At 35.0% G+C, this 15,452-nt stretch overlaps 1 protein-coding gene across 2 annotated transcripts in view; it reads left to right on the forward strand.

Annotated features, from left to right (window-relative positions):
• The window catches only part of sh3gl3a (SH3-domain GRB2-like 3a), an 86,859-nt gene that overhangs the window by 54,223 nt on the left and 17,184 nt on the right, over positions 1-15,452 (forward strand). For both annotated transcript variants that reach the window (XM_028823222.2, XM_028823221.2), the window contains exons 2-7: positions 5,024-5,092; positions 6,186-6,258; positions 6,729-6,872; positions 9,243-9,376; positions 11,933-12,091; positions 14,228-14,331. In XM_028823222.2, the coding sequence (XP_028679055.1) occupies positions 5,024-5,092; positions 6,186-6,258; positions 6,729-6,872; positions 9,243-9,376; positions 11,933-12,091; positions 14,228-14,331 (683 nt within the window). The remainder of the gene's footprint in view (positions 1-5,023; positions 5,093-6,185; positions 6,259-6,728; positions 6,873-9,242; positions 9,377-11,932; positions 12,092-14,227; positions 14,332-15,452) is intronic.

Genomic DNA, 15,452 nt, shown 5'->3' on the forward strand with positions numbered 1-15,452 from the left:
GCTTTTGCAAAGACAATTAACAAATCACAGGGACAAACATTCGAAAAAGTCGTTTTATTTAATAGAGAGAAAGAAGCAAAATTCAATCACGGGCAGTTATACATTGCATTGTCACAATGAAAGTCCAAACACAGAATCAAAATTCAATGTGATATTGATAAAAATTTAATTAAAAAAATTGTTTTTACTGAAGTTTTACAGTAAAAGTTTAAAAAGTATTTGCGTGTTAATTTCAAAGCCAAACAGAACGAAATCATATTACTCAACGAATAACTGTAACGCAACATGAAACATAATTTACTTTCAAATTATTACATTTTACTATTTTTTAATATGGTTAATTACTTGTTGTAATATAAAATAGTTAGGTCTATTATGCATATGTAACAATTCCCATGAAAATAAAAATCTGTTTGAATTGTACAGCCGCATCCCCATATGTCAGCAGCAGAAACACAAAGAGGCTAGCGCGTAGCGCAGGCCCAGGGGTTGGCAAACTAAGCGAGCAGGGGGCAAAGCGCCCTAGTTTTAAATAATATGAATAGTGTATTACCAGTCAGTTAATTTAATGACTTTAAGAAATATTCTTAACATTTTATTTGATAGTAGAATTCACTTAGAGGGTTATCATAATGATATGGTTATAGAGAAAGGTGCATTAGGCATTAAGGCAAATCCTGTAGACAGACGGACCAATCAGAGTGCACATTAAAACCAAAGTTTCAAAGGTATTCACAAAACCAGAGGAAGAAGTCAGAAATCAGTATGGATCTCAGTACAGCTTCTAAGAGCCATGGGAAATGTTCTTTGATTGAGGATATCAATGCTCAATGGCGCAGTCAATTTAAAGCAACCCTCTTTCATAAGAGGTTAGAAAAGTAGGCCATATTTTGAGTAATTTCAGTCTGAAACATAAATGAAAGAGTAAAGTAGCCAAGGAGATTTAATAGTAAAAAATAAAGAAACAGAAGTTTATAGATCACTCTGTGCATTCTCACCATTCCAGACTCCTAATCCCTAATGATGAACAAAAGCAGTAACATTGAAAGAAAACCCAGGGACTGAGAAGCAATGCTCGTAAAACTAAAACTATGTAGTGAGGTTTGGCGCAAATCAAGCACCTCTTAACACTGCCAGCTCCTCAACCCACTCTTACAAATACAGCAAAAACAGAAATAAATATAAGGAGATTAAATTAAAAATATTGTTGATAAACTAGTATACACACAACTATTAACAGTGACACATAATTAGTAAATTTGTAAAACACAAATGGCTTATAACTGTGGGAGGTGCCTTATTAGAGTTAAAAACCTGGCAGGAGACAGCAAAAGAAAAGTATTAATAGGAATATTTAGGTATGAAACCTTTGTAGATTTGCAGCTTTAACCTTCTGACTGATTAGATGTAATCATTTCTGTTTGTGAGGTGCTTGATGAACTTTGGGAAGAAGCAGCACCATGAGTTGTAATGGTTTTAGGGCTTGTGTTTGAAAATTCTCTTGTAGAGTCTGATATTTGTTAGTGCAGAAGAAAAAATGGACAGTACCCTCAGCTACAGAGCAGAACTCGTATCCAGATTAGAAATATAGTGAGCCCACATAACTTCAATGTCTCCAAAAGCCAGGAATGGAAACCATCCAGAAAACTTCAAATCGACACCTTAAGTGCCCCCATGTAAACTAGTGATTATGAATGTTATATTTTAGTGAGCTGCCTTAAATTTGAATTGATTTTGTCATTTGGTGATGTCAGTCTTGATATTAATGGTCTACAAGGAGGATCTTGTTCTGGCTTTATCAGTTTTCAGCTTAGATACTGCACCTCAGCTGTATTTTGTGTGGTGTTATCTCATTGTGAATCTTAGCTACTGGATTAGATTTCTAACTTCTGTAAAACCTTTAGCTCTGATCAGGGCTCTGTTAACTGTGTTGGGACGTACAATTTTCAGACGAGTCAACGGCAACCGCATGATTACTACATTCTGTATGGGCAACAGTTTCAAAGTTGCAGTAAAATTCAATAGTTCAGGCTCTATTTAATTAAAGAATAACAAATACATGTACATTGTTAAATAATGATTTGGAATAAGGAGCATGGCGTGTACATGGAGTCTTTCTACTCTGGTGTTTGTGGTGGTGTGTCTGAATAATTTGATTAATTGTAGTTTTGGCTAGGATTTGTGGAGGTGAAAACATGCTTATGTGTCTTTGGCTCACCCTGGTAGGAGTTCTTCATCTCAGCTTGGAGTGCACAGCTTAATGCACAGAAATGATCGTTTCTGTGGTTGCCATAGACTAAATTATCACGCTCGACTATTTACTTCATTTCAGAAATACTGTTTACAAAAATCTCAGCAAGCATAGGACACAAGGCAGGAAAAATGAGCAGGTTTAGAAGACGGATGTATCCACAAAATCTGTGAGATTTCCATAAGTGGGTCTGCTTATTTCAAAAGATGCTGGATATTTTGGAGCTGTTCTTTTTCACTTCAGCTTTTCACAACTCAAGTTGCTTCAGGCCTGGACTTTAAAATAAACAAGTATAAATCATGACAACTTTTTGCATTTAAAAAGAAAGGCCAAACGCTGTTCTGTTATTTTGCAAGGAGATGTTGCTTGTGGCTATCATTTCAAATAAAGGCCATCAAAACATTTGTTGTTGTACATCAAAAACCATCACAATCATAGTTTTGTGCAGGATATTTGTAGTAGCAATTGTTATAAAATAATTACTCAGGCAACACTAATGTTGCTCCAAAGTGATAGATTTGCAAGTACAGTGTTCACAAAAAGGTGAATTTAAACTAAATACCAAATAATATTCGCATTTAGCTGTTTTTAGTTGAATTTTTTGTTTAAGCAGTGACCTACTGCTGCTGTGACAGAATCATTTTAACTCTTTAGTCCTTCACTCCTGAAGCCTTATAGACAAAATGCTAAAGTTTAGTAATATTATTATAGTGAGAAGTTAAGCAAAATGACGCCTTTTATTGGCTAATTAGAAAGATAACAATATGAAAGCTTTCGAGGCAATCTTGCCTGAAGAAGGAGCCTGAGTTGCCTCAAAAGCTTGCATATTGTAATCTTTCTAGTTAGCTAATAAAAGGTGTCATTTTGCTTAACTTCTCACTACATCATTATTGGCTAACATGGTACAACACCCTAGTAATATTATTAGATAGATAGATAGATAGATAGATAGATAGATAGATAGATAGATAGATAGATAGATAGACAGAACTTTATTTGTCCCCATGGGAAAATTTGGCATTTGTACATTATGCAAACTCAGTGTCTAAACTACTGTTAGATTGAGACCTATCTCAATAGTAAACATTACAAAATAATCACAGTTTTTGTGCATAAATTTATTTATAAAGCTTATTTAAGCCTTTAGTTTATGATCTGTGAGTATTTTTAGCAGAGAAATATGCGGTGGACAACTATCTCAATCAGGACTTGCTCCTGCATTTTGCCAAGTGCTGCTAGAATTGGGTCTAGCAACCGTCCACCCAGAAAAGATGTCAAGTATAAAGCAGTCCGGAGATAAAAATATAATGACTTAGAAAGAAATATTAATATAATTTTATTCTGCATTTTTTAATGAAAGTGTTTACGATACTTTGTATTTTTATTGTTCCTGAAGTCATTACCTTCATAAGTGTAATATGAAAATTGAAAATAATATGAACTTAAAAGCAAAAGTTCCCAATTTAACATTTTTCTTTAAACAATTTTAAAAATATACCTTATATATGCTAAATAGCAAAATAATTTTAACAAAAATACAATCCTAATTATTACATAATTTTTGTAATTGGCTTATAATAAATGTATTTATTTATTTATTTTTACTAACAGTGCTCCCTGTCTAGGGGTAATCAACGCAGAACTAAGTGTTAACATCTGCAGTGCACTATGCAATGCATACTGTATGTTTCTGTTATAGCCATTTGGTGGGAGATTCACAAAAACAGTGTTAATGTTTGTGATGTGCCATCTGTTGGACTGACAAATGCATATGTCTCAATTGTATGCCATTTGGTATAGTATTTGTAAAGGCCGTATTAATGTTTGTGATGCTCCATCTGTTGGAATGACACATGCAATGCCTATGTCTCTATTATATAACATTTGGTATTGTATTTGTAAAAGCATTGTTAATGTTTGTGGTACAACATCTATTGGAATAAAAGCAACCTGACGGACACAGAGACAGACAGGCACTTATCATTTTATTAAGTTGGGTAGGGAAAACTGGTATTTTAAACACCCATTTATTTTATATTTATATTTAAGTAAGCTTTTATCACACTGTTACATTCCATATGAACTAGTGTGGCTGTGCTCGGGTGCTAATTTGGGATCCTGAGGTGGTTCGTCGTGTGGTGCTGTATCAATACATGCTTCCTAACCCCTTTCTCTCTTTCTCTTTGTCATATTTTGTGGTATATTAAGTATCACTGCTAACATTGTAGAAGTTTACCATCTGTTTCTAATTGTGTTCAAGCACTGTTCTACATTTTTTTCTAATTAATCAAGTAAGTGAAAAAGTGTAAGATTTTTTGGAAAATTGAGGTCCTAATGAAGTGGAGTTGAGATAAACTATAAAACAACCCATGACACTGTTCTAGACTAAACTGAATTAGGCTGCTCCCCGTGTGTGGTCCATAATCCATATGTTATGTGTTTCAAGCATTACTCTGTCTAACTCTTAGGAGTTCCTTAAACTGGAATTATTTTAATTGTGTGCATATTGTTTTCCTCAGTGTTATAGAAATCTGCTAGTACACATTTACATTTTCTCTTGCTTATGATCTACTATAGGTAATTATTAATATCCAGCCATGGTTTGTATTGTCCTTGTTAAGTGCACAGAGACGCTTCATTCATTACACAAAAATGCCAGGAAATACTCAATTTATTATTATGTATTATTTATTTTTTGCAAAATAATAGTAGATGAAAAATTGTGTGCCATTTCAGATTAATTCACAGACATGCTCTTTGTTTCTTTTTCAGCTGTTGAGTGAAAAGATTAGCGGAGCAGAAGGGACCAAATTAGATGAAGACTTCATTGAAATGGAAAGGGTTAGCATGTCTTTCATTTCTGAATTGTAAAAGAAGTGTTAAACACTAAATTACTGCACCCCCCCTACATACAAGAAAAGTGTTTCTAGGAACACCTGGCATTTATAAGGTGTTAAAAAGAGTAATCACTATAGCTGATGCTTATGCAAACTGTACTGAAGATAAAGGAAGCATGTGCTATAAAGCGATGTGCGGAAAGAGCATAGGAGGTCATTATACATTTTCACATGCCATGTTGCTGTGTATTAGTCTGACATTATGAAGTGCATAGTGCTTATTTATCAGCTGTTTGCTTAGCATATTTAATATCTTGCCATTATAAGCCACATGTCATAAAACAGGTTTTTTTTTTTTTTTTTTTTTTTAATATCATCTCTTCACTGGAGAGAGGCTTTAAATGGTAACACAGTTGACAAAATATCTGTTTAGATGAACCATTATGGTGAGATCCACAAACTTTATTCTACTGGAAAAATTAAAGAGAAAATGTATTAGATGAAATAGTAAAGCCATTTTTTTACATTACATTACTGGCAATCTAGTTTTTGGAGAGGTCAGTGATGGTGGTTAGGCCAATTTAAGTGAAATTTAGTTTTCACTTAATCATGGGAAGAAACAATATTTAAAGCAAGCAAATTTAGAAATGCAACATATAAAGAGAAGAAAAGCTGCATTGTGCATTTGCTGATCTTTAGTATGGCTGCAACAACTAATCAATATCATTGATTATAATCATTGGTAAAAATAGTTGCCAAAGAATTTTTATCAGTTAGTTGCTGTGTTACATACTGTTACTCTACATTAACTGAGAGTAACGTTAATTACATTTTGAGGTACAGTAAGAAAAGTGTAGAAGGAAGGGTGTTGAAAGATATGAGAACAAGGATGCCAAGCTGTACTATGATAAACACAGGCAATAACAATTGTATTAATATGTAATTGAATTTGTTTTAAAGCTATTGCAACTTTTTAGCTTTCATTGAGCAATTATTTTTAAGCTTCAGTAATATTATTTTTTTATTATTTTTTCATATGTAATTTTGTTTGTGTTAAAAAGTGAACGTTACTTGACTGTGGTCATTTGTTCTTTTAGAAGATAGATGTCACCAACAAATTAATTATTGACTTAATATGCAAAACAACTGAATATCTCCAGCCAAATCCAGGTAAGCTTCTAACAGACTTTATTTCTTTTATTGAAGTGTTATGATTAAAGTTAATATTATTGGTGCCATGAGCTGAGTTGTTTACTGCTCTGCGCTCATGGGTGCCAGGAGTAGACCTGTGTTTCCAACATCCCCTAGTGAAAAAATAAAAAGGTGAATGGATGAATAGCATATCAAATGCTCATTGCACTTTTTCAACATTCACTGTAAAATTATACCTTTTTGGCAGGCATATAAGGGATTAGTAGAGTTGACATTATTTAAAGCAATACTATTTATATTTTACACATTTATTAAACCTTTTTCTGCGGTGGGTTGGCACCCTGCCCAGGATTGTTTCCTGCCTTGTGCCCTGTGTTGGCTGGGATTGGCTCCAGCAGACCCCCGTGACCCTGTGTTCGGATTCAGCGGGTTGGAAAATGGATGGATGGATGGATTAAACCTTTTTATTTATATTTTTTCTTCTACAGCATATAGAGCAAAGCTTGGTATGTTGAATACAATGTCTAAAATCAGAGGGCAGGTCAAAACAACAGGTTACCCACAAACAGAAGGTCTTCTTGGTGAAAGCATGCTAAAATATGGAAGAGAACTTGGCGAGGAATCCAGTTTTGGTAAGTGGGTTATTTTAAAGTGATCGCTTTACGGAAGAACACAGTTTATTACATGGGTCACTTATTTATTTTCATTTACCTTTCCCACATGAAAATACTATTTAAAGCAGGTAGGCAAGAACCAGTGGAATATTTGTCTACATTCATTTCAGAGGTAAAAGGGGCATGACAAAAAAATTATGTGTTTTGAATGAGACCTAGAATTGGGCATTACATGAGTCTACATGAGTGTAGAATGCTTAATGAATTAATGCTTAATGGCTCAGTAAAAACATCCAGCTAATGGTAGCTATATGCAGGGAAAAAGATTGTTAACAAAAATAGCAAACATGTGACTTGTGAAAAGTACCAGGTGATGTATCTGTTAGCCTATAGATGTCTGAAGCAATACACCCAAAAACAGTGTATCAAAGTAGACAGTTATTTTAAAATTATCGAGTATGATACTCCTGGATCCTGCTAGTTATCTCTAATATCTTAATGTAACCCTAATAGCAAATGTCCACAATGCAGGTTTTGTGGTGTGATGGTGTGGGGTGTATATTTATGATACTCACAGAAGATTGTTATCAGTCAGATTCACCACTTCATGGCAGGTGTCTATCGATCTGCAAAGCATGCTACAAGCATTTATGGAATGAGCTACTATATATTTTGTAATTGCAGATGAGACGTGTAACAACTGTTGGAAATTTGGAAATGAAATGGGACAACTTTCATGTGCCACACTTTCTTTGAGTCCATACACTTACCATTTTATGTTTTTCTAAGTGGAAATTGGGGGACTACTATAGCTGCTGTTAGGTAGGTGCACCTAATTAAATGGACACTCAGCCTAATAAAATCAAGTACACTTTAACTTCAGAAAATGTCTCATGATAAACCATGTCATCTGAGAATTTAAGAGTGATTTGCAGTATTCAAAATGAGATAGTCACTGGCCTACTGTTTGAGGATTCCTTAAACTTTTACATCCTGAGGACTGCATATGTTGCTAGAAATCCAGGCTGGATTATTGTAATGCACTCCTCATCGGGATACCCAGCAAGAACCTTCAAAAGCTCCAACAAATTCAAAATAGTGCTACAAGAATCCTGATGAGGGTGCGGAAATATGAACACATTTCACCAATCCTTCGGTCACTTCATTGGCTCCCTATCCATCTCCGTATCGAATACAAACTCTGTTTGTTTACTCACCAGTGTATCCTTGGAAATGCTAAACAATATCTTAAGGAACTCCTTATACTACAATCCACTGCAAGAAACCTCAGTTTTGCAAATACCTACTGTCTTCGCCCCCCTGTGACCAAACTTCATACAATGGGTTACTGAGCCTTTGCAGCCGCTGCTCTATAGCTCTGGAATGCCCTACCAGAGAGCCTAAGAACACAGCAGATTGTGGGCTGTTTTAAAAAAACAGCTTAAAACTTTTCTATTTAGGAAAGCTTATTAACAAAAATGCTATAATTATTGTTGTTTTATCTCTGTTTTTATCTCGCTTTGCCTTTGTTTAAACTTTTTATGTAGCACTTTGAGATTTACTGCTAATTTAAAGTGCCCTATAAATAAAATGCATTATTATTATTATTATTATTATTATTATTATTATTATTATTATTATTATAGAAAATCTCTTCTCACCAGGCCCATGAATAAATAGTTATAAATGTTTGTTCTTCTTTTTGTTCAGAGTCTTTTACCACTATGTGCTTTTTTCAATTATTTGACTTTGTGGCACAATCTAAATGAAAGTTGTACAACACTAGTGACAAGGAATGGTTTTAAATAGTTTTACTTGAAATTTTAAGAGTATAATTTACTGTGTTTTACAGTCAGATTAATTTGATTAGTTTTTGTTTGCGTATAAAATGATGTGATATATCACAGTATGTGGGCAGAGTAGTAAGCACTTCTACATCACTGATCCAGGGACTTAGATTAGTCCTCTGCCTTAATTACTGTCTGCATGTAGTTCTGAATGTTCTCTCAGTGTTCATGTAAGTATAGTCTAGTTGTTCATCCATGCGATGGATTAGTCTAGTTTTTTGGTGAGTGTGTGTATGTGTCTTCACAAGGAAATCACACCAGGATCTGTGGGAATTCTGACTCCCAGCATTCATTAAACTAAAAAAGTAGACCCAAAGAATGGATAAATGATTGAGGACTTTTAATTTAATGGAATGTATTTTTTGTTTAAATCTTTTTGTGTACTGTATTTCTTTTTCATGGAAATTTGTCATTATAGACTGTTTTCAGAATGCTGCTTTTTATTTGTTCATGTTCCTAAATTAAAGATTTGTCTGCCTTGCTTAGTACAGTATACAGTTCTGAGCAGTCATTAAAGTCCTTTTTGTTTTACTCCCACTAGGAAATGCTTTGACTGATGTTGGCGAAAGTATGAAACAACTAGCAGAAGTGAAAGATTCTCTTGATATTGACGTTAAACAGAACTTCATTGACCCTCTACAAACACTGCAGGATAAAGACCTAAAAGAAATTGGGGTATATATATTACAGTTACAGATTACAGTTATGTCATTTTAGCATATGCATTTAGACATCACATATGCATGAAGAAAAAAATATATATTGAAATGCAGTAAACGTGGGCATTGGAAAAGGAGAACAAAGTCTAAAGTAAAGAAGATGTATTCTCTTAAGGTTAGATTAGTTATATATAAAATGTGAACACTGAAAAAGGGAGAGCACACTGTAGATTTCCAATCCATGTATATTACTTGCATTGAAGCGACTCTGGATAACCCATCAGATCTTAGTAGAACCCCCTCCAAGACAACAGTGTAAGAAAAAGGAATTAAGCATTCTAACAAAGCTGACATGAAAATGTCCATCCATCCATCCATTTTCCAACCCGCTGAATCTGAACACAGGGTCACGGGGGTCTGCTGGAGCCAATCCCAGCCAACACAGGGCACAAGGCAGGAACCAATCCTGGGCAGGGTGCCAACCCACCGCAGGACACACACAAACACACCAAGCACACACTAGGGCCAATTTAGAATCGCCAATCCACCTAACCAGCATGTCTTTGGACTGTGGGAGGAAACCGGAGCGCCCGGAGGAAACCCACGCAGACACGGGGAGAACATGCAAACTCCACGCAGTGAGGGCCCGGGAAGCGAACCCGGGTCCCCAGATCTCCCAACTGCGAGGCAGCAGCGCTACCCACTGCGCCGCCCCATGAAAATGTAACTTTCTAAAATATATCATTTATCCACATGGTTCCAAATGTATAAAACCAACTCCTGTTTTTCACAGCTATCACATGTCTGGGCACTGTGGCATGAGTCAAAATAACGTTTTTGATTAACCATGAAGACTGGAAGTATAATAGAAAAAATATATAACCCCTCAACTTTCCATCACCCTGCAAGCAGCCATATTTCTGTCATCCATTACAACATATGCATTGTTATGACAAGTTCTTTTGTTGTGTAGAATAGCATCTTTACATTCTTTAATTAAGAAGGAGAAAAGCAGTATTCTTTTTAAAAAAAATTTGTGCAGATTATGCATTTTTGATACTTATGTATAACATTTAAGTAGCATTGAGTTAAATATCCAATCATTAAAATCTAATCATAAAAAGATAAGCACTGGGCAGCAATAAAGTATTTTTTTAAACCCCCATTTTAGAGAATATGTGCCAGAAGAGCATGCATTACTATAGGATATCTTGTGTTCAAGCTTTTGACCCATTTTCTTTTCCTACTACAGTACTGTAGTTTAGAAGAGCGCACTGCACAAGGTAAAGTAGGGTAATCACTGACACCATTAAGACAATTAGAAATATAGCAGCAAAAAATATGTGAAGTACTCATGAAGGTTTAAACAGACTGGAATCTGTGGTTTCTACTAAATAATTCAGATAATATACATATTTATAAAATAGTTATGTGCATAATGTTGTTATGTGAAGCATTTATAAGCCATCTAAAAGTAACCTTCAAATAAATATTTCCTAATTAAAAATATATTTTTAACTGATATCATTATACTTAAAAATTCCCAAAATACAATTACTTGCATACCCATATACATACAATGGCTATAAAAATGAGACTTTTCCTCATTTTGTTGTGTTACAGAATCTTAATGGAATATAAACATATTTAATCAGCATAAAATATTTATGTCAAAATAAAAATCACATTGTACATATTCTTCTAAATTAATTTTAGTTGAAAAGTAAAAGATAAATAATTCTTCAAGTTTCCATCCCCTGGAGTTAGTATTTAATAGACGCATCTGTGGGCACAGATTCTTGGACATTTGGACATTGCAAATTGTGCCCTTCCTTCTCGGATATTTTTATTCACCCTCTTCCATGTTCCTAGTCTCTGCACGTATGCGACATGCATGGTTGTATAATAATTTGCAAAAGGATGTACGTTTCAAAAATAGTGGCAATGTTTTGGTCAGGTGAACTAGCAGCAGTGGACTCCTCAGTAACAATATACATGGTACAAAATATGATGAGAAATTTGGATGACTAGGTATTGGCAACAAACAGTAGTGACGGGCATCATAGTGGTGCTGTGGTTAGCTCTGCTACCTCATGGATTCAGTGTTCTGGATTTAAATAGCTTGCCCAGTCATTGTTCTTGTGGGGGTGGCCTGTTCTTTCTATGTCTGCATGGGTTTTCCTTCCATATTCCCCAAGACATATTGCATGTATTAGGATAATTGTTGAATTCCATTTGGTTGAGTGTGAATGTGTTTTGACTGGGCCCTGAGATGGACTGGTGCCCTGTCCTGGGCTTTGTTTGTCCTGTAGCTGATGCTGCCAGGATAGACTCCTGCCCCTTGTTGTTTTGAACTGGATTACATGGATTTGAGAAAGATATCTTAACTTATGTAACCATTAATGACTGACTTTCAAAGGGCTGGATGAAAGAAGAACTCAATTTGGCAACTTACCTTTTTTTGTTTGTCATTCCATAGTCGAGTCTTCATTGTTATTTGTTCTTTCTCCTTTTTGTCTCTCTGCATTGTTCAAAGTATTATTCTGCTAAACTAATGCTGTCTCTCCTTTAGCATCACTTAAAAAAACTTGAAGGTCGTCGGTTAGATTATGACTACAAAAAGAGACGGCAAGGGAAAATTCCTGATGAAGAAATCAAGCAAGCCGTAGAAAAGTTTGAAGAGTCCAAGGAACTGGCTGAGAGAAGTATGTTCAGTTTCCTTGAAAATGATGTAAGTGCCTTTTGAAAAAACATATGCTTTTCCTGGCATTTACTTGATTCTTACTTTTAACAATGTCTTGGGAAAGGTTTTAAATTAGAAGTAACTTTGTGTTTTTTTTTCTTTTGGAAAGTCCCTTCGTTTCTCCTTCCAGTGGTAGTCATTACATTAACAAGGCTGTAGTGACATTTTCCTTGTAGAACTGACATGTTTCTTTCCATTTTCCTTCTGGATATTTGATCATACACTTTCTTTAACTTTTTAATGAATATAAATCACTCGTGGAGCTAGTCAAGAGCATACTGTCCAACACATGTTTTGGTGCTGGCATGCATAACATGGCCATATGCCTCAGCTCTATGCACTTCAAACCCTGCAAATCTTGTATTTGTGGCATCCTCTGCACCATCCTGTACCATTGTTTCTATTTATTATTGCTACCCTTGTTTTGTGTAGTGACAGGCCTCCACAAACAAGCAGGTACATCATGGCGAATGGGTCACACAGTTTACTTGGGCTATTTTCAGCATAGCATTTTGGGGTATTTTTATAATTTGAAAGACAAATGTTAACAATCTCTATATATATAAATTCCAACATCTGGCTATCTGTCTGTCTGTATATCTGTCCGCTTTTCACTCTCCACTTGTGTCATTGCACTATGTATCATAGTTCGCTTGAGGTACCGATTTATTTGCGCAAATCTGAGAGACATGCAGTGGGCTGAGGGGAAGGGGGGCATGGCCCTCCTCACTCACTCCTTACCTCCGCTTAACTAGTGAACGAGAGAACTACTTAACAGATTTAGATTGGGTTTTTTTTGCTATAGTTTGCTTGAACATTCCAGTTGATTTTGCAACTTCTCTCATTGCGCTAAGAATCATAGTTCGCTTGCAGGAGCGATATATTTGTGCTAATCCGAGACAAAGGCTATGGGCCGAGGGGAGGGGGAAGCGTAACGAGCAGGGCCCTCCTCACTGTCCTTTGTCACTAATATGCGGGCAGAGTCGCAGGGCATGGCTAGTCAATAATAAAATGAACACATCTTATTATTTCATTTTAGCATTCATTAATATTAATCAACAGCAGGAAGCTAACTTTTTGTATAATGCTTAATAACATTTGTCCTTTCTTTACAAATAAATACATGAATATCGAGAAACTAGAAACAGAACTGTGCTTAAAGCTATCAAATCTGGAACCTAACCTAAAGATCCACTGTGCCATGGAGAAGGCTCATCCTTCGCGCTGACTTGGAAACATCTGCAAATTATTTTTCTCTTTTTTGGCCTGACGTCATATGTTTTTTTTATTTTCTTCTATTGATCTGAATTAATATATAACTGTGTAACTTTGTAAATTAAAAGTACAGAGGTTTCAGGCTTTCTAATTTGTCTTCCTTATCAAATCACACTGCTTTTCTTATGTTAAAAATAATTAATAAAGCATTTTTCATTCATAAGAAAAAGTGAAAAGCATACACACAAAAAACTATCGGCTATCCCTTTTTAAAATCATTAAATCCAGTATTGGAGTTCAAACACATTTCATATTTATTTGCCTTATAAAAGTTCATTGCTTAACAAATAAAGACCAAAAATATGATAGTACTTTGGAACATTTCAATTCCTGGAGGTGGTACGCCAAGAAAAAACACCCTTTTTACAACCTTCATTCTTTTTTGAAGACTGTAATAACAGTTGTTTTTTTGTCAAATAACCTAACACTGGATCCCTTTGGTGGCCATTTCAGCAAAACTAAAATAACGGTTATTTGGGCCTGTTGTATAATGCTAGTGAACAGTTTAGGCATTTGTATTCATAAGGAAATTGATTTTATTTTTAAATTTTATATATATATATATATATATATATATATATATATATATATATATATATATATATATATATATATATATATCTGGCATTTTGCTTTGAATAATGAAAATGTCAAAAAGTTCTAGAATAGTGATTTTTTTCCTATTTTATGACTTCTAAAAATTTAATTTCAGCATATACTTGTATTCATCTATGGTGCATCATTGTCAGTACTTTTTAAATTGACTGTATAAAGGAGACTAATGTATGCTTGTTTCTTTCAAAAGTCATTTTCTGTAATTTTCAACCTCTGCAATTTCTCCTTTAACAGGTGGAACAAGTGAGTCAGCTGGCAGCTTTGATTCAGGCAACACTTGACTATCATAAACAGTCTTTAGAGATTCTGGAAAACCTTAACAACAGATTAGAAAGCCGGTAGGAACACTCCTCTGTTGATTCAGCTTCAGTAAACTGTCCTTCTGATATTTTCTTCATTGTAAATGTTGAAACAAAATTACAGCGTAGAGACATACACTAACTGGCATTATTACACTGAAACTGAGAGTGATTAAAGTAATTATGACTAATCCTGCTTTATCTTTTTTAATACAAATCAGTTTTTAGGTGGGAAAGGTTCATATTTGTATATGTGAATTTCCTCTTAGATAGATAGATACTTTATTAATCCCATCTATCTATCTATTGTATGTAGTTGTGAGGGCAGATTTGATGTAAATCCTCCTTGAAGTGTCATGTTTGCAGGTAATAAGAAAGAAAGGGCTTTGATTTTCCATCATTTCAATCATGCTGGAAGACTACTGTAATGTAATCATTACCTGAGCACTTTAGTCATGTGAGACAGAGATCTGCACATGATTAACATTTACAATGGGCCCTCTGTAATACATTTAGTTTTGTAACACAAGCACCATTCCCTCCGTCATTGAATAAATGTTAGGAGCAGAGACATTTTTTTTGTAAACTTATTTATTGGTTTACTTACCTCCAGAGACCTGTCACTTATACTGTGTATAATTTGCCCATGCATGCCATCCTCAGGTCCCCAAGGGTTTTCTCTGGTGCAGTGCTTCCCCTCTGAGATACCAAAGAGTTGTAGATTAGGTTAATTGGTAGTTGAACTCTAAACTGGTTATGTGTGAGTGTGCCTTAAGATCAATTGATGCCATTTTGGGGTGTACTTTATGCTGCTGAAGTGGGCTCTAGCACTTCACAACCATTTATTGAAATAGGTGGGTTACCATTAGATAGATAGATAGATAGATAGATAGATAGATAGATAGATAGATAGATACTTTATTAATCCCAAGGGGAAATTCACATACTCCAGAAGCAGCTTACTAATAAAAAATAATATTAAATTAAAGAGTGATAGCAATGCAGATATACAGACAGACAATACTTTGAATAATGTTAATGTTTACCCAACCCGGGTGGAATTGAAGAGTCGCATAGTGTGGGGGAGGAACGATCTCCTCAGTCTGTCAGTGGAGCAGGACGGTGACAGCAGTCTGTCGCTGAAGCTGCTCCTCTGTCTG

This window comes from Erpetoichthys calabaricus, chromosome 17, assembly GCF_900747795.2.
Source record: "Erpetoichthys calabaricus chromosome 17, fErpCal1.3, whole genome shotgun sequence".
Lineage (NCBI taxonomy): Eukaryota > Metazoa > Chordata > Cladistia > Polypteriformes > Polypteridae > Erpetoichthys > Erpetoichthys calabaricus.